This window comes from Lontra canadensis, unplaced genomic scaffold (assembly GCF_010015895.1).
Source record: "Lontra canadensis isolate GAN:19392208 unplaced genomic scaffold, GSC_riverotter_1.0 scaffold212, whole genome shotgun sequence".
NCBI lineage: Eukaryota > Metazoa > Chordata > Mammalia > Carnivora > Mustelidae > Lontra > Lontra canadensis.
Window position 1 is genome coordinate 181684 of NW_022631206.1, and position 24208 is coordinate 205891.

Here is a 24208-nt window from a genome sequence, read left to right on the forward strand (position 1 = left end):
CACAGCACTCTTTAATCAGAGGGAAGGTCATTATAATATATTACAGGAAGAAAAAGGAAGGGCCTCCAGGAGGTTGAGAATTATCCCTCAAAGCCCTGATTATTAAAGATGGAAAGATTAAGAAAGTATCTTGGAAAGGCAGTAATAGGTTGGGGTGCTCTGTTGGGAAGGAGACATTTGAGCTCAATCTTGAAGGACAGACATGGCAAGTGGAGCGGGAGACACTGGGAGAGTGTGTGAAGGTCAGCAAGATCAGTTTCCTGTCTAACTAGAAGAGAGAAGGTGAATTATATGAACATGTATAGCTTTGAGGGAGGCTCTCTATGCAAGAGCCACAGATGTGAGCAGTCAGAAAGGCATGAGAAATTGTTGAGCTCGGTACCCTCATTTTGCAAACAGGACCTGCATCCCCCAGTCCAGAGTACTTCCTATGAGAACCTCCTGTCTCCTGGTTATACCAGATCTTGCAAGCTTGCCACAAAGGGGCAGCAAGTACCTTTTTCAGAGATCAACGCTAACATGTTCCTAGTGCCCCATGGCTGTCAGCTTTTTATCGTTGTAGCCCTCAGAGACTTTGAAGCGATTCTCCTTCTCTGAATTTGGCGTGTTTCCTAGTTGATTTTAAGATACGGCCAGGGTTGAGAATCACTAAGACAGACATGGAACGAGGGACTGGAGTGAAGCAAGTTGAATGCATTGCACTCGGGGCGTTCTAAGTAGATATGCCCCTATACACTGTCCCTAGGTTCTCTTGTCCATGCTTATGGCCTCCAACACCAGCTGTATGCTGCCTCCTCTCGTTCCACACCTCAGCTGAGTTCAGAAAGCAAACTCATATCTCATACTATGCTCATCATCTGCCTGTAAGCGGTTTCTTCCTTCTGAATTTTTTACTGCATCTTTCAGAGAATGGTACCTCCAAGTAACATGAAGTTGGCAGTCATTTTGGATTCTAACAAATTTCTCCTCCCTCACATCCAGTTGGTCCTGTCCATTTTAACTTGTCTCTCTCTGTGGCCTCTCACAGTTCCTCCATGTCCCACTGCTGCTGCCTGAGTCCAGCCCTCACCAACTACTTCAGGGTATAGTGTAGCAGCCTTTTAACTGGCTTCTCTCTCCAGTGGCTCTCTCCATGGAGAGAGCCATCCACTCTCTCCACCGCTTCAGAAATCCAGTGACCACCATCTTGTCCTCAGGATAAAGTCCTGACTCCAGAGTGTGTTGTGTGGTCTGGCTCCTTGTCAGACCATCCAGTCTCTTCTCAGTTTTTCCCTCTTTGGCTCTCGAGTGTGAGCCATATGCAGCTAATCAGTGTTCTCAGAATGAGCTGTTCTCTCTCAGACTTTATTTGCCAGGAATGTTTTTCTCTTTTCCTTCCAGTGCCCTTTTATTTCTTTTTTCTGAGTCATTTACACTTATCTTTCGTGGCTTAGCTTAGTTGTGATTTCCTCCCAGAAGCCCTCCCTGATGCCCCAAGACTGAGATAAATGCCTTTCCATTGACTCCTAGACATTGGGATCATCTACAGCAGAGGTTCCCAAGATCCTTTCAGCAGGCCCACAAGATCAACTATTTTCAGTTAATACTGAAATGATGTTTGCCTTTTTCACTCTCATACTGTGTATTGTAGAGTTTTCCAGAGGCTATATGACATATGATATTTCAGTAGACTAAATACAGAAGTAGAAATGCGAATCCAGCTGTCTGTATCATGCCAAACGTTAACCAGATTTGCATACAGCTAACATTTTGAAAACACAGTTATTTTTCATAACAGTGTGTTATGTTAACATGTGTGTAATAGATTATTTTAAGTGATTAATAAATATTTTTTAAATTTCTAAAATGAATATTTATGGTTATAAACCAACAGAAACAAAAGTTCTTTGGGGCCCTTAATAATTCCTAATAGTGTAAAGGAGTTCTAAAAGTTTGGCAACTGCTGATCTATGTTCTCACACATATCACACTTTATATTACTGTGCTCTGAATTCTGTAAGAGAGGAGTCTGTGTTGTTTATATATGTGAGTTCTAGGCCTGAATACAATTTCTGATACATAGTAAGCTCTCAATTAATATTTTTTGAGTAAAGAACCTAATACACATGTGCACATGTATATGTACATACACTTGGAGTTTGAGCAAAAAAGACAATTTAGTCTTTACTTGACCTCACCTAATGCTACCCAATTTAGATAGTATATACGATTAACCAAACCAATACTACTCTGAAATTTTGTATTAGTTTTAGAAGCTTTTAGAAGCTCTATTTCTGTCCTTTTTTTTTTTTTTGAACTCTAAGAATTTTGTCTGAAAGATGTCTCTGAAAACTTAAAAATTCAAGCTCTGTATTGAATACACAACCCCTGAGTTCTTCTGACTTGACTACCTACTGGATAAGTCATAAATGTTATCTCCCACTCCCCTTCACTCATTTTGCCCAGGCACCCAACCCTTTTCCTCTGGCAACCACCAGTTTGTTCTTTGTATTTATGTATTTGGTTGGTTGGTTTGTTTGTTTGTTAATTTTACATATCAGTGAAATCATATGGTATTTGTCTTTCTCTGTCTGAGTTATTTTACTTAGCATAATGCCCCCAACATCCATCCATGTTGTCACAAATGTCTCCTACATTATGCATGTTGTCAGCCTTTTTATGGCTGAGGGATAATCTTAAATATACATATATGTACCACATCTCCTTTAACTGTTCTTCTATTGGTGAGCACTTGGGTTGTTTCCTATCTTGGCTATTGTAAATAATGCTACAATAAACAAATACACATACATACATACATACATCTTTTTGAATTAGTTTTTTTGTTTTCTTTGGGTAAATACCCAAAGAATCAGTAGTGGAATTACTGGTTTATATGGTATTTCTAATTTTAATTTTTTTAATTAAAGATTTTATTTATTTATTTGACAGAGAGAGAGACACAGCAAGAGCGGGAACACAAGTAGGGGGAGTGGGAGAAGGAGAGGCAGGTTTCCCACAGAGCAGGGAACCTGATGCAAGGCTCAATCCCAGGACCCCTGGGATCATGACCTGAACTGAAGGCAGATGCTTAACAACTGAGACACCCAGGTGCCATCTAATTTTAATTTTTTGAGGAAATTTCATTCTGTCTCCCACAGTGGTTGCACCAATTTGCATTCCTACTGGTAGGATTCCCTTTTCTCCACATGTTCACCAATACTTATTATTTCTTGTCTTTTTGATATTAGCCCTTCTGACTTGGGGTGAAGTGATATTGCCTTGTGGTTTTGATTTGCATTTCCTTGATTAGTAATGTTGAGCATCTTTTCCTATGTCTGTTGATCATATGTATTTCTTCTTTTGAAAAATGTCTATGTAGGTCCTCTACCTGTTTTTAAATCAGATTGTTTTTTTGGTGTTGAATTATTTACGTTCTTTATATATTTTGGATATTAACCAAGCATATATCATAAACACTCCCATCTTGCTACATGCGTTCTTGTTCTAGATATTTGATTTGCAAGGAGGTCTTACTCATCAGGAAAGTAGTTAGAACTAATCTAAATATAGGATTATAACAGCATTTTCAATTCTGTACTTCAGTGTCAAGGAACAGCCCCTTTTTGAGCAGCCTCAAAACTTTATGGACATGTCAGGAAGTGTTTATTAAAAGTGATTAATTAGCTCCAATTAATTAGGTCAGGGGAGACCGAAAACTATAGAGCAAAGAAAGATGAACAGGGAAAGAGAAGAGGAGAGGAAGGGAGGGGAGTAAAATAAAGAGGACAGGAGACGGAAAGAAGGAGAAAAGGAAAGAGAAGAAAAAGGCAAAAGACAAACAGTGATCAAGAAAGAAGGAGAAAAAGGGGGACTGAAAAGAGAGAGCACAGAGCGTGGGGACTCGTCTAGAGAGGAGGTAACTGTGATAGGACTGGGTGAAGCTGTGTCGCACCTCCTGGGCTTCTCACAACAGCTTGGGAAACAAGAATGGGCCAGAGTGGATGTTACTGTCCTTTGTTTTTCTTTCTGGGAACCTCAGGGGAATACATCTGGTGAGAAAGCAGTGTAGGAGCTCAGGCTTCGGCTCTGGAACAAAACTACTTAATATCTGTTCAGTGGCTTTATGACCTTGAATAAATTACATAACTCCTTTAGGCTTCAGCCTCTTCATCTGTACAAGAGGGAAATTCGAGAAGACTAAATGACTACATAAGGTATTAGAGGAATAGCTAGTAGATAGTTATCATCCAAATGTTCAGTATCACTATTTATAATACTAGATACGAGAAACTTACAGCTAAAGCATTAAACTATCATAATCCTAAATTCTAAGGTGTGACCATCTCAGGTCCTCTTTGGGGATTCAGAGGCAGATAATGTTGACCTGATTTACTCATTCGGTGCCTCTGAAGGATTGGGGTGCTTGAGCTAAGATCTCCATTAGAGTAAGTGAGCAATGCTGTGGGGCAGTCCTACTCCCTGGGAGGATCCCCAGCTTCAGCGCTGTGAAAGTGTTCATAGTTGTATGAGTACTCAAGCTGGTCTATACTTCAGTTTCCCCATCTATAAATGAAATAGTTTGGGAATCTAATAGCATAGTTTTGTTGTAAGAATTGAGTACGTGCCTGGCACATAATAAGTGCTCAATAAATATTGACCTGTTATTTGTTTCTGTTTATTCCCAACTCTTTTATTCATTCCTGTTTTTATTAGACTTTGATGGTATGCATTTCAATCTTGTTTTGCCCTAAAATTAGTTGATTACTTCTTTTTATAAACCAGCAGGGAACAACTGAGCTCACGCTCTGGATTAGTTGGAGGAAACTCTTGCCCATTGTGAGAAGCAGGGGTCTTCCTAGGCTTCTCTTTTCCCATTTGAAACTATTGTCAACAGTATCTGAAGATGATGAATCAGCTCAATTTATCCTTTCTACATGATACTGAGTTCAGAATAGAACTTCCCACCTCGTCAATTTCAGATACTACCATTCCATGCCTTCTCTCTCTCTCTCTCTTTCTCTCTCTCTTTCCAACTGACAGTCTTTTACTTTTATTCTGGGATAATTTTATCAGGAATATTTTTATATTCTAAAGTCATCCCATTCAACCTTTAGAAAAGAAGCTTAAGTATTTCATAAAACATTTCAGTGTTTGAGTTTTCTTGTGCCATCAGAGTTAAAACTGCCTTAAACCATTTCATTTTCTCTTCAATATTTTTTCCTAAAAGCACACACCAAATCCTCCCTTCTGTCAATTACTTACACTGTGTTAGATGTTGTGGGTAGGAACACGGGTAAACGTGTCAGGTGGTAGAATCCAAAGTACCTCTTTTAACTCCTTGGCCTTTTATCTTGAGCCTCTGGGTCTGGAGCAGTACATTAAGTACCCAGACAGGTGGTTAGGGAAGGCAAATTGCATTTGACTGCTCTTGTGTAAAAATCTAAATTAGGCATTTCGTATGGAACTATGTGTGTATGAATTAACTAGAAACAGAGACTAAATATATACGTTGGTAAATATACATGTAAAATCTCAATGCATATTTTGGCTTCAAAATGGAGTTCTAATTTTTCCAGTTATTGGAGTCTAAATGAAGCTTCCTTGTGCGTAGGGTAAGAGGATTACGATAACCCGTTGGTAGCCATTGTTAATGTGAAGATTGGCTCCAAAGCATGTGGCCTGTTTTGAGAAGTTAAGCCAGATTATTCTAAAACTTTTCGCTATTAATGGAGAAATGTGATTCCCCCTCAGACCTTCTAGTGGGATAAGGAGACAGGAAACGTCTGCTGACCTGCAGTCTTAAATGCTACCCCCTCCGTGTTGTCCCAGCTGATGACCTGAGACAGAAGTTACTATTCCCTCCTCTGCGTGCCCCTCTCACCTTGTGGCTATATGGGGACTTTTCTGATCCTTCTCCCCTGTGGCCTAGCACAGTACTGTATGCTTAGTGAATAATCAGAACTTTCTGGGTGAATGAGATAAAAGATCGAATTGGAGCTTGTTGATTAGGAATGATTTTTAAGAATCATTTATCAAGGGGCACCTGGGTGGCTCAGCCTGTTAAGTGTCATCCAACACTTGGTTTCAGCTCAGGTGATGATCCTCAGGGTCATGGGCTTGAGCCCTGTGTCAGGTTCCACACTCAGCGGGGAGCCTGATTCTCTCTCTTTCCCTCTCCCTCTGCTCCTGCCCTGACTCTTTCATCTGCTCTCTCACTCCCTCTCTCAAATAAATGAATAAATAAAACCTTTTAAAAATCATTTTTCAAGCCTTAGTTTTACATCAGGCTTTAAAATGTGTATTTTTCTTGAAATCCTCATGTAAACCCAAGATGGGTATTACTGTCCCCGTCTTACAGATGAAGAAAATGAGGTTCAGAGACATTAAGTAGCTCATTTACTTTATGCTGTTAGTAGGAGGTGGATGGAGCTTGGAATCAAATTCAATTTTGTCTGGTTGCAGCAACCGTTCTCTTAATAATACCCATACTGGTTCATGATGGGCATAGTTTTTTTTTTTTTTTCTTCCTCTTTTAATATAACCTCTCCTGCCCCACCCCCCCATAGTTAATCCTCATTTAAATGTTTTTCAACTTCTAATTTCAGGTAGGAACTTAGATAGATTTTTAGATTGGTTGGCCTTTCATGATTTCATGTGGTGCCAGTGAGGCTGTCTGGATTCACGTCCTTAGTCCACTACCTTCTAGCCATATGACACTGGGTAGGTCTCCTCAGCTCTCAGAGCCTCTGTCTTCTCAACTGTAAAACAGGTCACCATACTACCTACCTCACAGGGCCTTTATGAAGCCCAAATGATCTATCGTATGTGAAATACATGTAAAAGGTCCTGGCACACAGTGAGTAGGGTTTGAGGATTACGTGTTGTTTCAGCTAGTATTGTTCAGATGAGATCATTCAGTGAAACTTTGAATCTTGGAATACTAAGAAAGAGGTAAATACATTTTAATAAATGTTTAAAAGATTCAACAGCAGAGACTGAACAATTTTTCCATAAATATAGTGAACATAGTTCACTTTTTTGATGCCCTTCAGTAGGTCCCTGTCTGAAGGCAGCTAATTTGATCTAGATGAAGTCAGACATCATGTTGATTTCTTTGTCCACTGAGAAATGAGAAGGCTTTTGAGGGTATAGACACACACACACACACACACACACACACACACACACACTCTAACAACGAAAAGAAATAAGTAGTTGAGGTCCTTGGCTGAACTCCTTAGAACCAAGGGCCATCTTCTCTGTGATTAAACTGAGTCAGATTTATCTGTAATTGAGGCTCTGTTAGAATTGGCTAATTCCAGCATGTAACTGCCTTACATTTTTGGTTGAAATTTTCCATGAGTTACAAATGAAGTTTACAGTGATTTTGGCTTGTGGAAAAAAAAAAAAAAAAGGTGTTTGTTCCTTGCTAACCATCTAGCCTTATCAAAGATCTCCTTTGAGAAAAATGAACAGAAAATATTAAAGGGGAAAGATTGAGAGCTTAGAAAATTTTACCTCAGTGCCAAGACTGTAGGGCTGGGAAGAATTGTTACTTTTCCTTCATCTGGGTCAGATGGCATGCTTCTGAAAATACTATTTCTAGAGGTCAGTGTGGTGCACTGAGAGAGAAACCCAACTGTGGGGTGAGATGTGGGTTTGGGCTCCAACTCCACCAATTCTTGCCTTAGGCAAGTCACTCGCTTTCTTTGACCCTCAGTTTCCTTATCTGTACAATGACCAGAATCAGCACCACTCCATACACTTGTGACAACATGGCATCTACTTCCTGTTGTACGTGTCCCCCTTTACCCTCTTAGAGCAATAGGTTTCCATTTCAGTTTGGTCTAAAAATCATGGGATTCTATACAAAATGACCCCCAAGGCTTTCAACACCATAAGGCCGACACCATTTCCCATTTCCTACTGTATTGCGGGCTTCTGGTCCCATCCCTGATGCAAAGAAGACACTCCCGTCTTATTCCTGCTCCAAACAACAGGACAGCCTTGCTGGAGGGTGACAGTCATCACCTTCAGTTTGTGTTTAACCAAACCAGGCTTGTTGTAGAGAGAAATAGGTGGGAAAATAAAAGAAATAACAGGCATTCTTAACCTGTCATGAGAGGGTAGCTATTTGCAAGACTTGAAGGTGAATTTTCCTTGTGACTAGAATCTTCAAATATATGTTAACCAGCTGAGGGCTCTAGCAACTCATTTTCTACAAACCTGAAAGTGTGCATTTGCATGCACTTTGACGGTGCTGCTTCGTCTTTAAAGAGATTGATGCTTCAGAAAGTTTGAAAGTAAGATTTTTAAGAAGCACTTCATTAAGGAACTTTTAAAATGCAAGTGATTTGAAAGTGGGAGGTGTGCCGTTGGTGGTCATAGGGTGGTACCAAGGCTGCGGGCATTCTGTTCTCTCTCACGTTGCACGGCCAGGGTTCTTTCTGGGTGTCGAATCCCGGCTTGGCCTTAGTGAAGAGTTTGCAGATTCTCAAAACATGGGTCAGATATGAATATGTCAAGAGACCTGTCCCGAGGGATACAATTAAGGGGGTGGCCTGGGAAGACTGGGGCCTGTTGACTGAGTCCCACTCAGTGTGCCCCTACAGAGCTTGGTGGGAAGCAGAGAAGGATAGTGGAAGAAGGGGCAGAAAGGGACCTCCAGGAAATTGGTGGTCGAAAATGACAGGAAAGAGACTGAACAGGTAAGCTACTTTGGCAGGAGTTTGAACAGTGAAGGCTAGAATGCAACCTTTCAGAGGCGTGTGCAGTTCAGCCTGTAGCCGTGAGTTGGATGTATGTAAAATGTGCTTTTATCTAGTGCAATGACAGCATTGGATTGTGTCATGATGGAAATCTGAGTTTTATACTCATCTTGGACTCTCAAAGTAAGTAAGTGTGAACTCAGAATATTAGAGAAATAAACACAAATGGGTTAAATACTACAAATAAGAATAAATTTGGATACAGACAGAATTCTGATACAGGTGGAATACATTTCACGGAAAAATCCAGGAGAATATTCCAACTCTTTTATTGATTGTCAAAATTTTTCGACTATTAAAATTACTTGAGTCGAGTAGGCCAGTGCTGAGACGTGCTTCATATTCTGCTGAAATTTTTGCTGCAGTGATATTTGTTTTTTCATTCCCAACAATGTCCAGCAGGGTGCTTTACACAGAGTAGGCACCTAATAAATATGTGTTAGAAAAGTGAATGAGTGCCCAATATTTGTTATGCTAGAACTTGATCTGTATTATAAAATAAATATAATTTTGTATTTTCCCCCATTTTTCTATGTTGTTATGTATGTCACCTCATTTTCCTTCAGTCATACAATTTCAAAGGGCTCTCGCAGAACTTCTAAAAATTAGCATCAGATATTAGTCATATTTTGCATCCAGATCTGAGTTCTCCTGCACATTGTCTGGTTCGGTATATTGAGTGGTACTTAGTTGGTCTTTCTAAGGAGAGCGTCTCCTAATAGGGGGATAGTACACAGGACATTCACTATCCACGACACAGAACACTGGTGCCAGTACGCATGTCAAGGGGCTGGGAGAGGTGGAGAAACAGCAGGGGACAAAGTTATCAAGAATTGGATGGACTCCAGAATCATTGCCTTTATGATTTCTGTCTATATTTTTGTGGCTACACGTCTAAGCAGGAGGAGAGGTGGAAAGCTAAGAGCTCCCTAAGAGGGAGGAGTATTTAGCTTTTTATTAGAAAATTACAAAGACTTTCCAGGTTTCTATTATGATGCATGAAACTTTTTAGCACTGGCGAGAAAAGAGTTGAGAAAAGGGGGCTGCCTGGGTGGCTCAGTGGGTTAAGCCTCTCTGCCTTCAGCTCAGGTCCTGATCTCAGGGTTCTGGGATCGAGTCCTGTATCAGGTTCTCTGCTAGGCAGGGAGCCTGCCTCCTCCTCTCTCTCTCTCTCTCTCTCTCTACTTGTGATCTCTCTCTCTGTCAAATAAATAAAATCTTAAAAAAAAAAAGAGTTGAGAAAAGGTACAACACATGAAAATTGGTGAGGTAGGGATAGAATTCAGAGGAGATCCAGAGGGAAGCCTTGACAGGACCTCTGTTTCCTCTGTGTCAGACAGCCTTGGTTTTGCTCTCTGGCTAGGCTCTGCAGAGAGATCATCCAGGAAGGTTCACTTGGGTCCCATGGGTTTGCCTAATCTGCATCTCATGGATTTCAGCTAACTCTGTAATCATGGTTCCGTTAGGAAAGCTGTCACACAGTGTATTTAATACTCTTTGGCTGAGACTGACCTTTTGTGTTGAGATACCCATGCAATCACATAGACATATATTGTTTTGTTTGCTTGTTTTTTGGAAGAAGAGAAGATGATAAATAGAATATAACTGGTTATATTTCAAATAACATCTTATACTATTGGTCCTCTTGGATTTAATCAGTTGTCTCCAAAATAATTTACTTTCTGACTTAATTTTCTCCACCAACCAGTTTACAGATAAAACCACTCAAGTCCAAATTTAATAGTAAATACTACTGAATAGTATAAAATGCTATTTCATCTCACAATTATCAGCAATCTAGACTCTGATATTCTGAGGTTCTGTATATGATATTTCTGTAAGTCCATCTGGCCAAGAAAGAGTATCTTAATTTTTCACTGCCTTTAATTATGGGAACATCAAGAATTAGGACTTCAGTTCTAACACACTCTACCCTTGTTTCTGCTCATAGATTTACTGTACACATCTGTAGGGATCTATGGTTAACCTCAAGTCAGATAAGAATTTCTATGTATTCTGAGTCGTGGGCAGTCTTCCAGAAAGAGGGACTTGGGGAGTGATGTTTTAAACAGGGGGAGGCTTAACTGAAAAAAGTGAGGCTGAAGTAACATCTGTGTTAAAAGACTGCAGTATTTTAACAAAGCAACTCTCAGATTTATGGAAATGCAGATGAGGAGAAAGAGCAGACAAACTGATACCCTAAATATTTGAGAAAGGGCAAAAGGAATTACTTGGCATGGATTCCTAGCATTTAGAACAAGATACAATGTGGGAAAATTAGAGAAAAGGGTGAGTTGGGTGGGTCATGAGACAAATGTATTTGGTAGAGGAATGTGTCATGTGAAATTCATGAAACTATCCCTGTTGGATATGTTTTTCACCTCACCTGGAAGAAACACTTCTGAGTGATGACCAAAGGAACCTCAGTGATGTTATTAGCTTGGGGTTAGAGGCTAGGACTTGAGGCATGTTAAACCACCTCCTGGTTCCCAGACCAGCCAGCTGCAAATGCGTAGGCCTTAGCTTCTAATTAAGATGACCCTGACATGGTATTTCTTATTGGCTTTACCAAAACAACCTGATTAGGGTGGGCTTTCAAAAAGATGGGTGCAATTATCTTCCGATCTTGGCACAATAGAGATAAAATAGGGAAAGTGTTGGGTAACACTTAGCAACATGGGGAAACAGAGGGTAGTCTACCAGGTGGGATGATTGGCTGAGCTCCAGGTGGGTCAGTGACATTCCAGAGCGCGCTGGGACAGTCTGATGGACTCTGTGGGCCTCCATGCCCACATTGCTGTCTCTCTTTGACAGATAGGAATGTGTTTCTAAGAGTTATTTGTCAGCCTTTCTCTTTATCACCCTCCTCAGTCCCATTTTCTGTTTTTTTTTTTTTAAATAATCGTTTTGAGGCCAATCAACTGTGGGGATTAAAGAGTTATGAATCTTAAACTATTATTTAGGAGAAAACTTAGTAACAGAAGCCTAGCTTCTGAGAAGCACGATAAAGAAAATGAATTTTCACCTATTCTCAATTTTGTCTCAGGATATTCTCAGTTAATCATTAAAAATATTAATCAAAATTAATCAAAAGGCAAATCTGAAGAACGGGTTAACTTGAATAGGGAAATAGCATCCCAAGCCTTCAGTGAATACAAGTGTAGAAGCCTGTCCTTGCTCCTTTTAACCTCTAGGTGGTGCTGTTTACCTAGACACAGAAAGCGGGCGCCCAGCCCCATTTCTTTCCTTAAGGTTCATAGCCCGGCTTTCATTTTTTTCAAAATATTTTCCGTTTGTACAGATGTGTTCTTTTAAATGGTCAATAAATTTTTATAACCACTACTTGAAAAATTGCAAGATTATGTGATTTGTGCTTCCTAGCTAAGAATATTTCTTTATGTGAAGGACACACCCAGAGTCAGGTGTTTACGTTTTTGCTCTTTGATCCCACCTCCTCTACCCTTCCTTGCTTTTTAGAACCCAGACAGAGCCGCACGCAGACAGTTGGGCTGTCAGTAGAATTCATCCAAATCCCTTTAAACACTTATGTGATTTAAAAATAGATTTGTAGTTCAGTTAAGGCAACTCTACTCCATAGGCTTCTGAGTAAAGACCACCATCTTTATGGGAGTGCTTTTATCCCCCAAAGCCAGGGAGTGTTCCTCGCAGGGCTGACCTGATTTTTTGGTGAGGGGGCACTTGTCAGACACCAGAAATGTTTTGATGATCAGAGAACACCTTTATAAAGACACCCGACAATCCAATCCAAATTCCTCAGAAAAAAATGTTCCTAGGGAAAAACTGAAAGGGAGTCATGCACAATGTCTTTCCATTTTGATGAATTTCAAACCAGGAATGATGGAAATTCCATTCCACAGTGTGGAACTAGAATGGGAAGGCAGTGGTATCAATTTTATCCTCCGAGAGGTTTGGAATTTTTAAGACTGGCTTTAAAGCAATGATCAACTAACATGCTTTTCTTGTCCTTCCCCCCCCTCTCTTTTCTGTCACAAAGGGGTTTGTAAACAAGCTGGATGAATTCATTCAGTGGTTAAATGAAGCCATGGAAACCACCGAGAATTGGACACCCCCTAAAGCAGAGACGGATGGCCTTAAGCTGTACCTGGAGACACACTTGGTAGGCAAGACTGTGTTGCTTTTGCTGTTAGTAATGGAAGGATTTTAATGCACTGCTTGTTTGTTTATGGGGAATATCAATTTTATTTATCAGAAGTCATTATATGCTAATGAAACCAAGTTTTAATGGGGTAAACTGCAGAAGCTGAAAATTTACAGGCATTTCAAGTAATATACTATGAAATTTAAATCCTCTGTATTTCAAGCTATTTTTTTCAAAACTTTTTCCAGAAAGGCAAGTTATTTACTTAAAAATACCTTAGAAAATTTGCTCGACTCTTGTTTTCTAAAGGTATGATTGAAGGTTTTTCCTCTTCTGAAAAAATAAATAAATGAAAGAGATAATTTTGATGACCATTCTAAGCTTTCTAGAATTCTTGTAAAATTAATGAACCTCTCATTATCAAGAGGGTCTACATTATCTGTTCTACACTGGGTTATTTTAATAAAATATTTAAAACGATGATCTCCATCATTTTTGCTGCTATGTGGTTTCTTCAGCATATAATTAATACAACTGTCCTTACACTCGTCCCTGTGCACAGGGAAAACCATGGAGGGGAAGTAGAAAATACTTGGATGAATATGCTTCTGAATATGTTAGAAGCAAGAATTATAGACTGGGGGACATTTGATGAACCTCATGAGGTTTTTACTGAATGCTTCAAATGGCTGATATCAATTATGAAGGGGTGGAAACCAAGAAGTGGAGTGTGATAAAGCATGAAGAAAAAGCACGTTGTCCTAGGAAATGAAAATTCAGGCTTTAAGGATCTCATCTTTATTCCTTTCACCGATAGCATAAAATTGACAAAGGCAATGAACACGAATCCTTGGGTACCCAACTGTGGGGTTGATTTTCTGCCCCTCTTACACACTCAGAATTTGGATTGAATAAACATTGTGTGGGAGTCCTATGTGTGTGCGAGTTCACAGGGTTCCAGACAGTTCCCTATGCTGTTAAATGAGAGAATGAGAGAAAGGGAGATGGCAGGGGGGGCAGGGGGCAGCAGGATGTGGGGAGAAGAGGAGACGGAGAGTGAGGATGTGTTAGTCTTTTGGTGTTTGTGGTTTCCAGTATGTTTTATATCATTGCAAGTAAAACAGCCTCAAAATCCTATTGCTGCATGAAAATCACTTCATGAACGATAAAAGATGACAAAACTATGTGTAAGAGTATGAGTGTATTGCTTCCCTTATTAGAGACCTGGGTTGATGGTGTGTAAAAATGCCAGTGACCCTAACCACCTCTCTTGTACATGGGTTTTTAAATATTGCCCTTGGTACTCAATTCCCTATTCAGTAGAGCCTTGATTTTTTTTTTTTTTTAAAGAGGGCATTTCATAATAGCAAGATAAAGATATTCAGTGCTTTATAATGTAAATTGTATTAATTAGAATGTCAACTTTTCACTGGCATTGTTCTGACAGAAATTCTAATCTGTGTTTAAACAGGAGTATATGAACTTTATTTCACATTAAGTGTGCTGTCTTAATTTCTCTTGATTTAATATTTTATGGAAAACACACATTTAGTTTTTGAGGTCCCAGAGGGCATGGGGACATAAAGAGTGCTTTCACTCTAGGCTGTTTGCTGAACGCCAGGCTAGGAGAGTATGAACCATTGTCTCGCTTCTCTTTGGGAGTTGGCATCGTGGCCTCTTTGTAAACAATTGTTCACTCGTCCTTCTCAGGTCCCTGTTACAAGGTTCCTTCCTTAGCATCCCTGTGTTGGCCTCTGCCTCATTCTAGCCCACACCTATCCACTAGAACTTTCTGTGAGAATGGAATATTCAAGGTTGCTCTGTCCAGCATGGGAGCCACTCACCACACTCATCTGCTGAGCACTTGAAATGTGGCTAAAGCAACTGAAGAGATGAATTTTTAATTCTAATTAACTTACATTTAAATGTAAATTGCCACATGTAGCCTGTGACTACTATATTCTAGCCTTAATAAGTTGCCAAACTCTTTACAGTTGCCCGTAATGAATTGCATGTGTGTATACCTGCCTCATAATGACAGCCTCATCCAAAATGTGGACCCCACCATCCCCTTTGCTACATCCATAGCCAAGAGTCCTTCTTAAAATGTTGTTCCCTTAAAGAACAACCTTGTTGTTGCGTAACGATCAACACTTTCTTGAAATGAGTTTTCTCTATTATCATGTCTAATTATATCAGTTGGAAGAGAGATAACATAGGAATATCTTTATCTCTGCTTAGCAAAGAGTAAGGTACTCCACTCTCCAGACCAGCTCAGTGAATGTTAAGTTCTAATCACAACTTTGACTTCTGAAATTATAAATAATACTGGCTGCCAGTTAGTGGGGGCATAGCGTGCATGGATCGGCAATGATACTTCTGGACAATTCCTGTGTCCCTGCTGTGCGGCGTGCGGTGTCTGTTACTTTAGAAATAGCCTGTTGTGTAAATGTCTCTCAAACAAATTGAGTTACCCTGTGTCTCTGAGGACAATATCTACATTGTCCTCCTGATCAATACTGTCATTTATATTTTTTATTGTATTTCCTTACTATGGTGCTGAGTTAATATTAAGTTGTTCTTCTCAAAAGAAGGCAAAAGAATGTCTGCCTTCCCATAAAGAAAGTATACAACTAAGCCCAGAGATTTAAATCCTTGAATGCAACTTGCAGACGTCATTACTGCTCCTTACTAAGTGGGTGAGTGGTATGGACAAGATTATCCTGTATGTAGAGATAGCTATATGAGTTTCTTGAAACACCTTTGTACATTCTGTAATTTAACACTACATCAACAGATGTATGAGCCCCACAAGCTCACTGTCTTCCCTGGTTTGACAATGGGTTAGAAGAGTTGGCACCCTGCAGTGATTATTTTAAAGAAAAGCAAACATAAAAATAATAACAAAAGTTGTACATTTATATTTTGATACTTAATTCAATTATTTTCCATGATGGTAACCAAGGGTTTTTACCAACACAAATCAATTACAGCTTTACAATACCTTTATGAGAGATATGAAGGAGCTTTATTTTAACTGTAAGAAATACTGTGAAATTGCGATGATACATCAATGATTTTCCATGATAATTAATCATCTGCTTGCAACCCGGGTGCTCCTCTCAAAAATACAATTCCTGTCTTCCTAGAAAATGACATTCTCAGGAAAATATCATTCTGGAAAGGTATTTTGTGAGTACCAAGCATCCCTCTTCTTTGAAAACCACTTTTAAAACAGTATTGTATACATATGTTCTCGGACAGATTCCATTCTTCCTCACTTCTGTCTACTTTTTCTTAAAACAGCTTTATTGGGGTATAATTGGCATATGATAAGTTGTATGTATTTAAAATATGTACATCTACAAGTTTCAACAAATTGTCAAATGTGTACACCCATAAAACCATCTTCGCAGTCAAGATAGTGAATGTAGCCATCCCCTCCAAAGGCTCCCTCATGGCTCTTTTGTAATTCCTTCCTCTCTTCCCTCCTGGCCTTTCCCTGACCCTTAAGCAATCGCTGATCTGCTTTCTGTTACTATGAAGATTGTTTTGTACTTTCTAGAATTTTACATGAATGGAGTCAAATACGATGTGTCCTCTGTCTCTCTCTCTTTCATCTCCTCCCGCCCCCCTGGTTTCTTTCACCTACTTTGATGTTGAGAGTTTCAACTGCTTATTCATTTGGAGTGCTGAGCAATAGTCCACTGTACCAATTTAGCACAGTTTGTTGATCCTTTCATCTGTTGGCGGACATTTAGGTGGTTTCTCTCATCACCTTTCTTAGTGGCTAAAAAACGCAAGTCCCCAGAAGTTACATTTGACTAGATGCGTCATATATAGAAGCGCCATCAGTAGTTCCGGGCAGGCTATGTAGATGTTTTCCTTTAAGAGAATTCATAGTATCTTCAGAGTGAGAGTGCTTATGAGTAATGCAGCAGAGGAGGACAGCAAGGTCTCCCTCTAGAGATTTCATTCCACGTCCATATTTGCTTTTGAAAAGATAACCCTGATCTCCCAAATAGTTCTTATGCATGCCAAACTCACCAGATGGGTGCCACATCATATAAAACCACTTGCAGGAAAACAAATGGGCTGGGTTTCTTTGTTGTTGTTGTTGGTTTGTTGTTGTTGTTGTTGTTATTGTTTAATCTATAGTCGATTAGATGTATAGTAGGAGAAAGCAAAGTCTAGTTAACTCCAGACAGCTGTGCAAGAGTTAGGAAGAAGAACTAAGCACAAGGGCCTGGCTTAAACTTTGGAGCTAAATTTGCATAGGTAGTACCATGTCATACTGGGCAAACATTAACCAGACACATAGAAATAGCATTGGAGGAACAATATTCTTAGTTCAGTTTGATGAATGAGAAAACATGGGTAGAAATGGTGGTGAGGAGTTCATATATATATCAAGCCCCTGTGTGTGCCAGGCAGTTACGTAGGTGCTAGGAATACATGATGAACGAGTTTGGCTTCTTTCTTCCAGGGATTTGCAATCTGAGGGAGATGACCATAGATTAAATGTAGTCATCTATAGAGCCATAAATGATAAATATAATATAATTTTGAGCAGTAAACTTCTTGTAGGATAAGCAAAGTACTGTTAGGAGCACAGAGAGAAGTTTTATTGGTTCTTCCTGAGAATAAAGAAGGCTCAAAGAAATCATTGGATATAGACCTCGCAGGTCATATATGATTTTCTGGTTGGAGAGGGGAGGAGAGGAGATGGGAGGAAATATCATGGGCAGGTAAGGGAGGTGTGGTGAGCCATCTGGTGTGGCTGAGACCAGGTTGGGGTCTTGCAGTTGGGCTGATGGTGAAGGAGATTGAATGTCTTTTTAATGGGTTGAACATTTCTCTGGGAGCAAAGGGACTCCATGAGGGTTTGATTTTACTTTAAAACAGGAGACTGGTGGGCGCCTGGGTGGCTCAGTGGGTTAAAGCCTCTGCCTTCGGCTCAGGTCATGATCCCGGGGTCCTGGGATCGAGCCCCGCATCGGGCTCTCTGCTCCGCGGGGAGCCTGCTTCCTCCTCTCTCTCTCTCTGCCTCTCTGCCTACTTGTGATCTCTGTCTGTCAAATAAATAAATAAAATCTTTAAAAAAAAAAAACAAAAAAAAAAACAGGAGACTGACGTGAATCCACTGTAAATTCCATGGGGGTAGGGTCAGTTTGGCATTGATTAACTAGATGAGGTCCATGGCTTAGAGAAGGAATAACTATGTGCATAATGGAGAATGGGTTTGAGTATAACATTTGAAATATATGCTGGTACAGACAATGTTATCTGGTTTTTAAGATGTGGGTTTTTTTTTTTTTTAATTTTGGACTCATGAATATATGGATGTTACACAAAATTCTAAAGGTAAACAAAGGAAGGGAGCAAAAAAGGTAGAAAGACAAAAGTAAGCCTCCTACCTCTGTCCCCCAGTTACCAATTCTCTTTCTCGGAAGCAACCAGTGTTCCTTGGTTCTTTATATTCTTTCAGAGTTGTTCAAGGTATTTGAAAACAAATGCATTTGTGTACTTCACTTTGTTCCCTTGACTTATGTTACCAATAATTCAAAATCAGCAAATGTAGAACTGACTTTATCCTTTTCAATGGCTGCACAGTGTTCCATTTATGAATATGCCATAATTCACTTAACTGGTTCTTTATTGATGAAAACAGATTGTTTGCAGTCTTTTTTAAAATTATGAACAGTGCCTCAGTGAATATCCTTGAATATTCATCATAGTGCATCATTTAATTCTATCCTTAGAGTAAATACCTTATATGTGAAATTTCTGGGTCAAAGTTAGACATGTTTACAATTTTCATGTGTTGCCAAATTGTCCTTGATAGTGATTGTACCATTTATACTCAGCAGGGCATGAGAATGCCTCCATTGGCCCATCCTTGCTATGAAGTATGTTATCACACTGGTGATCTATGTCCTTTGATAGTTACAAATAGCATCTCATTGTAGTTTAGTTTGTATTTCTTGTATTTTAAATGGAGTCGAGTACCTCTTCTTATTTTTAGGAGTCATTTGTATTTCTTTTCTGAGAACTCTTTGCTCATATTCTTAGCCTATTTTTTCTGTTGGGTCTTTGGATTTTTGCTTCAAGATTGATGGGAGTTTTATATGTATTAAGGAAATTAAGGAAATGAGTCCCTGGTCTGTGATGTGAATAGAAAGTATGTTAAAAGGACACTATTTGGGGGGTTCTGTCCCAAAAGAACATGGATATCTCAACAGTTTGAGGAATCCAGGGTTCAACAGACATCAAGGCCAGGCTGATAAGCAGCCAGCAGGTCTCTACGTGTGTCAAAAGCATGTTCGGATTCCAGTCCTGGAAGGACCAGTGTGTTCCGGGAGCTTGCTTACCTCGGCATGGGTGGAACAAGCCTAAGATGAGGGAGGCTGTTGTTGAACGCAAGGATGAAATGATGCCTAACCATGGGCAGACTGGAGAGGATGTGGGTCGGGGTTAGGTGGAAGGTAGGTAAGAACAGAGGAGAGCGGGTAGATTAGCAAGAAAGGGATGGATCAGAGTTTTCTGTTTGATGTTCTCTCTTGAATGGTCACAAACCTCATTGCCAATGTCTGTTTCATCTTCCCTACTCTCCCCAAGGCTATTAATGTCCTTGACAGTAGCACAGCAAGGCCTGCCACTCCACAGCTGATGGAAATCTGACCAAGACTTGAATGTATTGAAGAATGTGAAAATTGGCAGACAGCTTCTCTGTGTAGAGTAGAACTGAAACTCTAGGGCCATCTGGGGGTGTGTGGAGCCAGGGAATGTGAACATTACAAGGAGTGTTTACATGGGACAGAAGGGGCAGATGTTACAAAAACTCAGTGACCTGGCTTGGGGGGGCATGTGCTGAAGGTGAAGGAAACTTCATCTTCATTCAGCTGCTGATATTATGGAACTAGTTAAAGGAAAACATTATATTCACTGGAAAAAAAACTCAAACCGTATAAAAGAGCATAAAAATAAAAGTGAAAAATCTTACACTCCCTTGGATAACTTGCATAAACAGTTTGTTCTGTATCCTTTTGGACCTGTTGCTGTAAAAATGCATACATTTTAAGAATTTTAAAAATTCATATTATACATACTGTTCAATGACTTGCTTTTTGTATCTAAAGATATCTCAGACATCCTTCTGTCATTACATGAAGATCTACTACCCATTTTACTTTTAGCAGCTCCTTAATATTTTTTATTGTGTGGATGAGCCACAATTTATATAATCGTTCCCATGATGATGGCCATTTAAGCCGTGTCCTTATTTATGCTTTTGCAAATAATACAGCATTGAGCATTCAGGGTTCTTTTTTGTTGTTGTTGTTTTGTTTTTGTTTTGTTTTGTTTTTTTTAACATTAGTTGAAATTCTCTTCCTTGTCCCATTAGTGGCTGTTGTTTGCAGCAACTCAGAGACCCCATGTAATGAAAGTCTGTTGTAGTCTAGGGACGGCTTTTGCTACAGGTCTGGAAAAGTGTGTAGGGTCCATGTTTATGTGCATACAGAGGTTGAGTATGTGTATATGGGGTAGCTTTTAAAGCCCACCTTCGTGGTTCTTTTTAGGATCAGTACCTGCAATTTGAGGGGGCTACCACAAGGTGGCAGAGAAGCGCCCAAATCCTGCAGACGGTGCTTATAATCTTGGTACCCTTTCTTATAACCCTTGGTAACCTTGGAGGGTTTGAAAATTTTTCCTTACTGTGTCATTACCCTAAGTACTTATAAAGACAGACTGGATTAAACTGATAATGTTCCTGGCTAACAAAATCTCCATACAGATACTTTCATGCATTTATTGTCTACATTTAGAACTTTGTATTGTATCATATTTTTATTAAATAGCTCTCATTTGTATCATTAAAAACAACAACAACAAAATACTTCTCACAGTTTTTAGCCATACAGGAAAATTTCCCAAAGAAAGCTGGTTTTCTTTTGCTTTGCCTTCCTATCTCCACCTCTGCTCCATTTTTCATTGCTTCAAGTTAACAGATGATGGGCACTTCCTGGTGCCCACCTTTCCCTGGCTGTCTTTCTCTGCTGAGATGATGGGCAGCACTGGCCCAAGAAGCCTGAGCTTCACAAGACCAGCAGCTGCCACCGTACAGCAGCGACTGTATTGCTCAGCTAATGGGAGACCGTCAGTTAGACTTCAAAAACCTGAGCTGTGTGAGTTTGGCCGCCACTTCCCTTCACCTTGCCTAGCAGAGCTGGTGGCCTCATAGGACCTTTGAAGTTCTATTTGCTTGTTCCCCTTGCTTCCCATCAGCTTAAGGTGAAGAGCTGAGAGTTTAGTAGGGAAGCAGCATTACTTCTCTTTGGGGTATTTAAAATACTCAGCTCCCATCCTTGAGTTACTTCCTTTGGTGGCTTGGGAATGGAAAGGTCCGCCAGGCATGCATGCAGGCATTTTGATGTTGATGTGTGGGGACGGGAGGCTCATTTTGGCTATGTAGAAGTCCTGGACCCCGTTCCTTGGCTCATAGGTCTAATTCTGTCCATCTAGGAGACACAGAGTATTATCTTCCGTTTTCAGCTTAAAAGGATTCCTGAATTGTTCAAAGCCCCTGGGAATACACTTTGGCTTGACTCAGTGTTAGGACTTGATCCCGTGATACCCAGCAGTTCTCATCATTTTGAAAATTGTTGGTGGCTAAACATTTGACCAATTTATTATTTTGTTTATTGCTCTTTTTAGGACAGAATGGTTATTTTAAATTAGGATGCCAGGGAAACACTGCATTTATTAAGCACTTCCTACTTAGGGCAGTAATAGGCTAAGTGCTGAAGAGAAGCTTTGTAGACTGGCTTTGTACCATGAGGCTTCCAGCCCAGGCTGCATGTCCATATATGAGCCTATGTGGACAGAAGCCAGTGCGTGACCTAGCTCACCTGAGCAAGGGTGACGTCGCCTCCCACTGCTCTTCCAGTGTACACCCAGGTGCAGATCCTCCTTAGCCACTGGGTCACATAGGATTTTGGAATCTTGAAGCGGTGCACTCAATGTAAGTAATATTAAGGTGAGAGTTTCAGGCTTGAAACAGATCTGACACAGAAAACAACTGTTACAGTTGCTGAAGATGGTTGTGAAGAGCAAACAAACACGTTGTAGGTGAGGATACTTTGTTCATTTGGAAGGAATCGTGAGCATTTTCCTCGGAGACCTGAGAAGTATATGTGGTGTGCAAAGCTCAGGTGTCCTTAGAGAGGTTGGGTTTCTCCCCATCCACCCAGACTGTCACCTGCTTGAGGGGATAGCTTGTGTGTCTCTTTGCTGTCTCCTCTGACACCCAGCCTTGCATGTGCATAATAGGTACTAAAAATATCTGCTAGATGAATGAATGAACATTTGTAAGAGCAGTGTTACAACCATTACAAGCAGCAAATTGTAACTAGTATTGTAAATCAGCAAACAATAACTGGGAATGTCTGTGAGTTCAATTATTTCCTCTACTATTTCCAAACCAAAATGGACTCTGGTCACAGAGCTTTCTGGGTTGTCTGGTATATTTGTGACAAGAGAAATGCCTATAGAAGGAAAAAACTGGAATGTTCTCTCCTGTTTTCAGGATGTAATTCATTCCCTTTGGTCGAAAACCCAAGGAGAATAAAAATGTTAACTCAGATATTAGAAAGCTTTAAAAAAAATTCCACAGGTTAATGTTGCTCTTTCAAAATACGAAGACGATATGACTAGACAGGATGTTAATGATTTGACATTACAAGATTTATTAAATTTATTTTTAAAGCAGTTTGGTTCCCCCTCTCAAATGCATGAAGCATGTGGGAGTTGGAATAGATCTGCCCCAGGCTGCCAAACAAATTTTTAATGGAAGTGGAGTCCTTCAGGGATTGTCCTAAATCCACATAATATTCTTAAGTCTTGGTGTTTGCACTGGGGCCTGTATATTAGCAGATGTACATGTGAATAATATACTTCTATCCATCCATCACCTCAGTGACTCCACATCTGTAGGGGCTGCTGCACATCAATTATTCCACCGCGGGGGGCAGAGTGATATTTGGGCCAGCACTGACCTCTTTTTCAATCAGAGCCTCAGAGCAGTGTGTTCTGGAAGTCAAACAGTCCCTTTAGAGAGAACCTCTGTTTGTGAATCCATTTGGTCTAATGTGGCCATGCTGGGAAGTCAATGTGATTACCTGTGCCAGGTGTGGAGGTGGCATCCAGAAAAGCAAATGAAAATGTGGTCACTAAGAGGCACTGTCAACATTTAGGGTCTCTCCCATGTATCTAATTCTTGCATGAGGTATTAACAAGTTGATCAGCAAAGAATGTCAACCTTAGTAAAATACATTTGGCCTTCCACACACAGCAAAATGCAACTGTTTATTTGAAAGAAATTGTGATTTGTTTGAAGAACTGAACTTCCCTTCAAATTCTTGGGCATGTTTTTATTATCTGAGGTTTCAGGAAGAAAGTCTCCTTAGGAGGAATGAGGACTTTTTGTCTTTATATCTTTTTGCCTCCTCCTTCTTCTTCTTCATCTCCTTCTCCTCCTCTTCCTCCTTCTCCTCCTTCTTCTTTTAAAGTAAACAAAGTTTTTATAATGCTTCTCTTTTTGATCATAAACTTATAATTTCTTTTTCAAGAATTTTATAGTGCTTTCAAATTTTTTAAGCTTCTGATATTATACCTGGAGGTGTGTTGCGTATTGTCATAACTGATAAATCAGTGACAAATGTAGCCACTTCATTTCGTTGGGGAGATATACAATTGTGGTGGTGGCTGACCATTTATTTAATTATGTGGTAAATACCATATGATGAGAGGGTAAAGTTAAATTGATGATTTGGGCTATCTCAGCCAGGGTACAGTTTATATGGCAATTACACTGGGGTCATCTAAGTGTAATTGGCAAGTAATTTTGTAAGCGAAGGAACATGACAGCTCATTTACATGGTGTTCACTGAGTAAAATTTGGGGACATTTATCAACCACTTCCAAGCGAAGAGTGACTATACCAACATCTCCCAAAGTGCCATGTGCAGTTTGAAAGCTTCATGGAAGGTTTTTGGTATGAATCTTTATTTATTCTGTGTGCCAGGCACCATTTGAGGCACTGTGGATTCAAGAATGAGTGAGAAGAAATTCTAGGAACTCATGGCCGGGAAGAACATACATCACCAGTTAGTTATCCAGCATGGTAGCAAGTAGTTGTTTGAGCTCTGCACATGTCCTGGGGATACTTAGGAGAATGTGCAAACTGGTAGGATAGAAGAAAGTCAGGGAAAACTTGCTAGAGAGATTGACCCCTGAAATGAACCTTAAAAAACGAGCAGGTCTTAGCCAGGGGAATGGG

General features: G+C 40.0%; 1 protein-coding gene across 3 annotated transcripts in view; it reads left to right on the plus strand.

Annotated features, from left to right (window-relative positions):
- Positions 1–24208, plus strand: part of LOC116861941 (A-kinase anchor protein 6-like) — a 417382-nt gene that overhangs the window by 173345 nt on the left and 219829 nt on the right. For all 3 annotated transcript variants that reach the window (XM_032848876.1, XM_032848878.1, XM_032848877.1), the window contains exon 5: positions 12766–12888. In XM_032848876.1, the coding sequence (XP_032704767.1) occupies positions 12766–12888 (123 nt within the window). The remainder of the gene's footprint in view (positions 1–12765; positions 12889–24208) is intronic.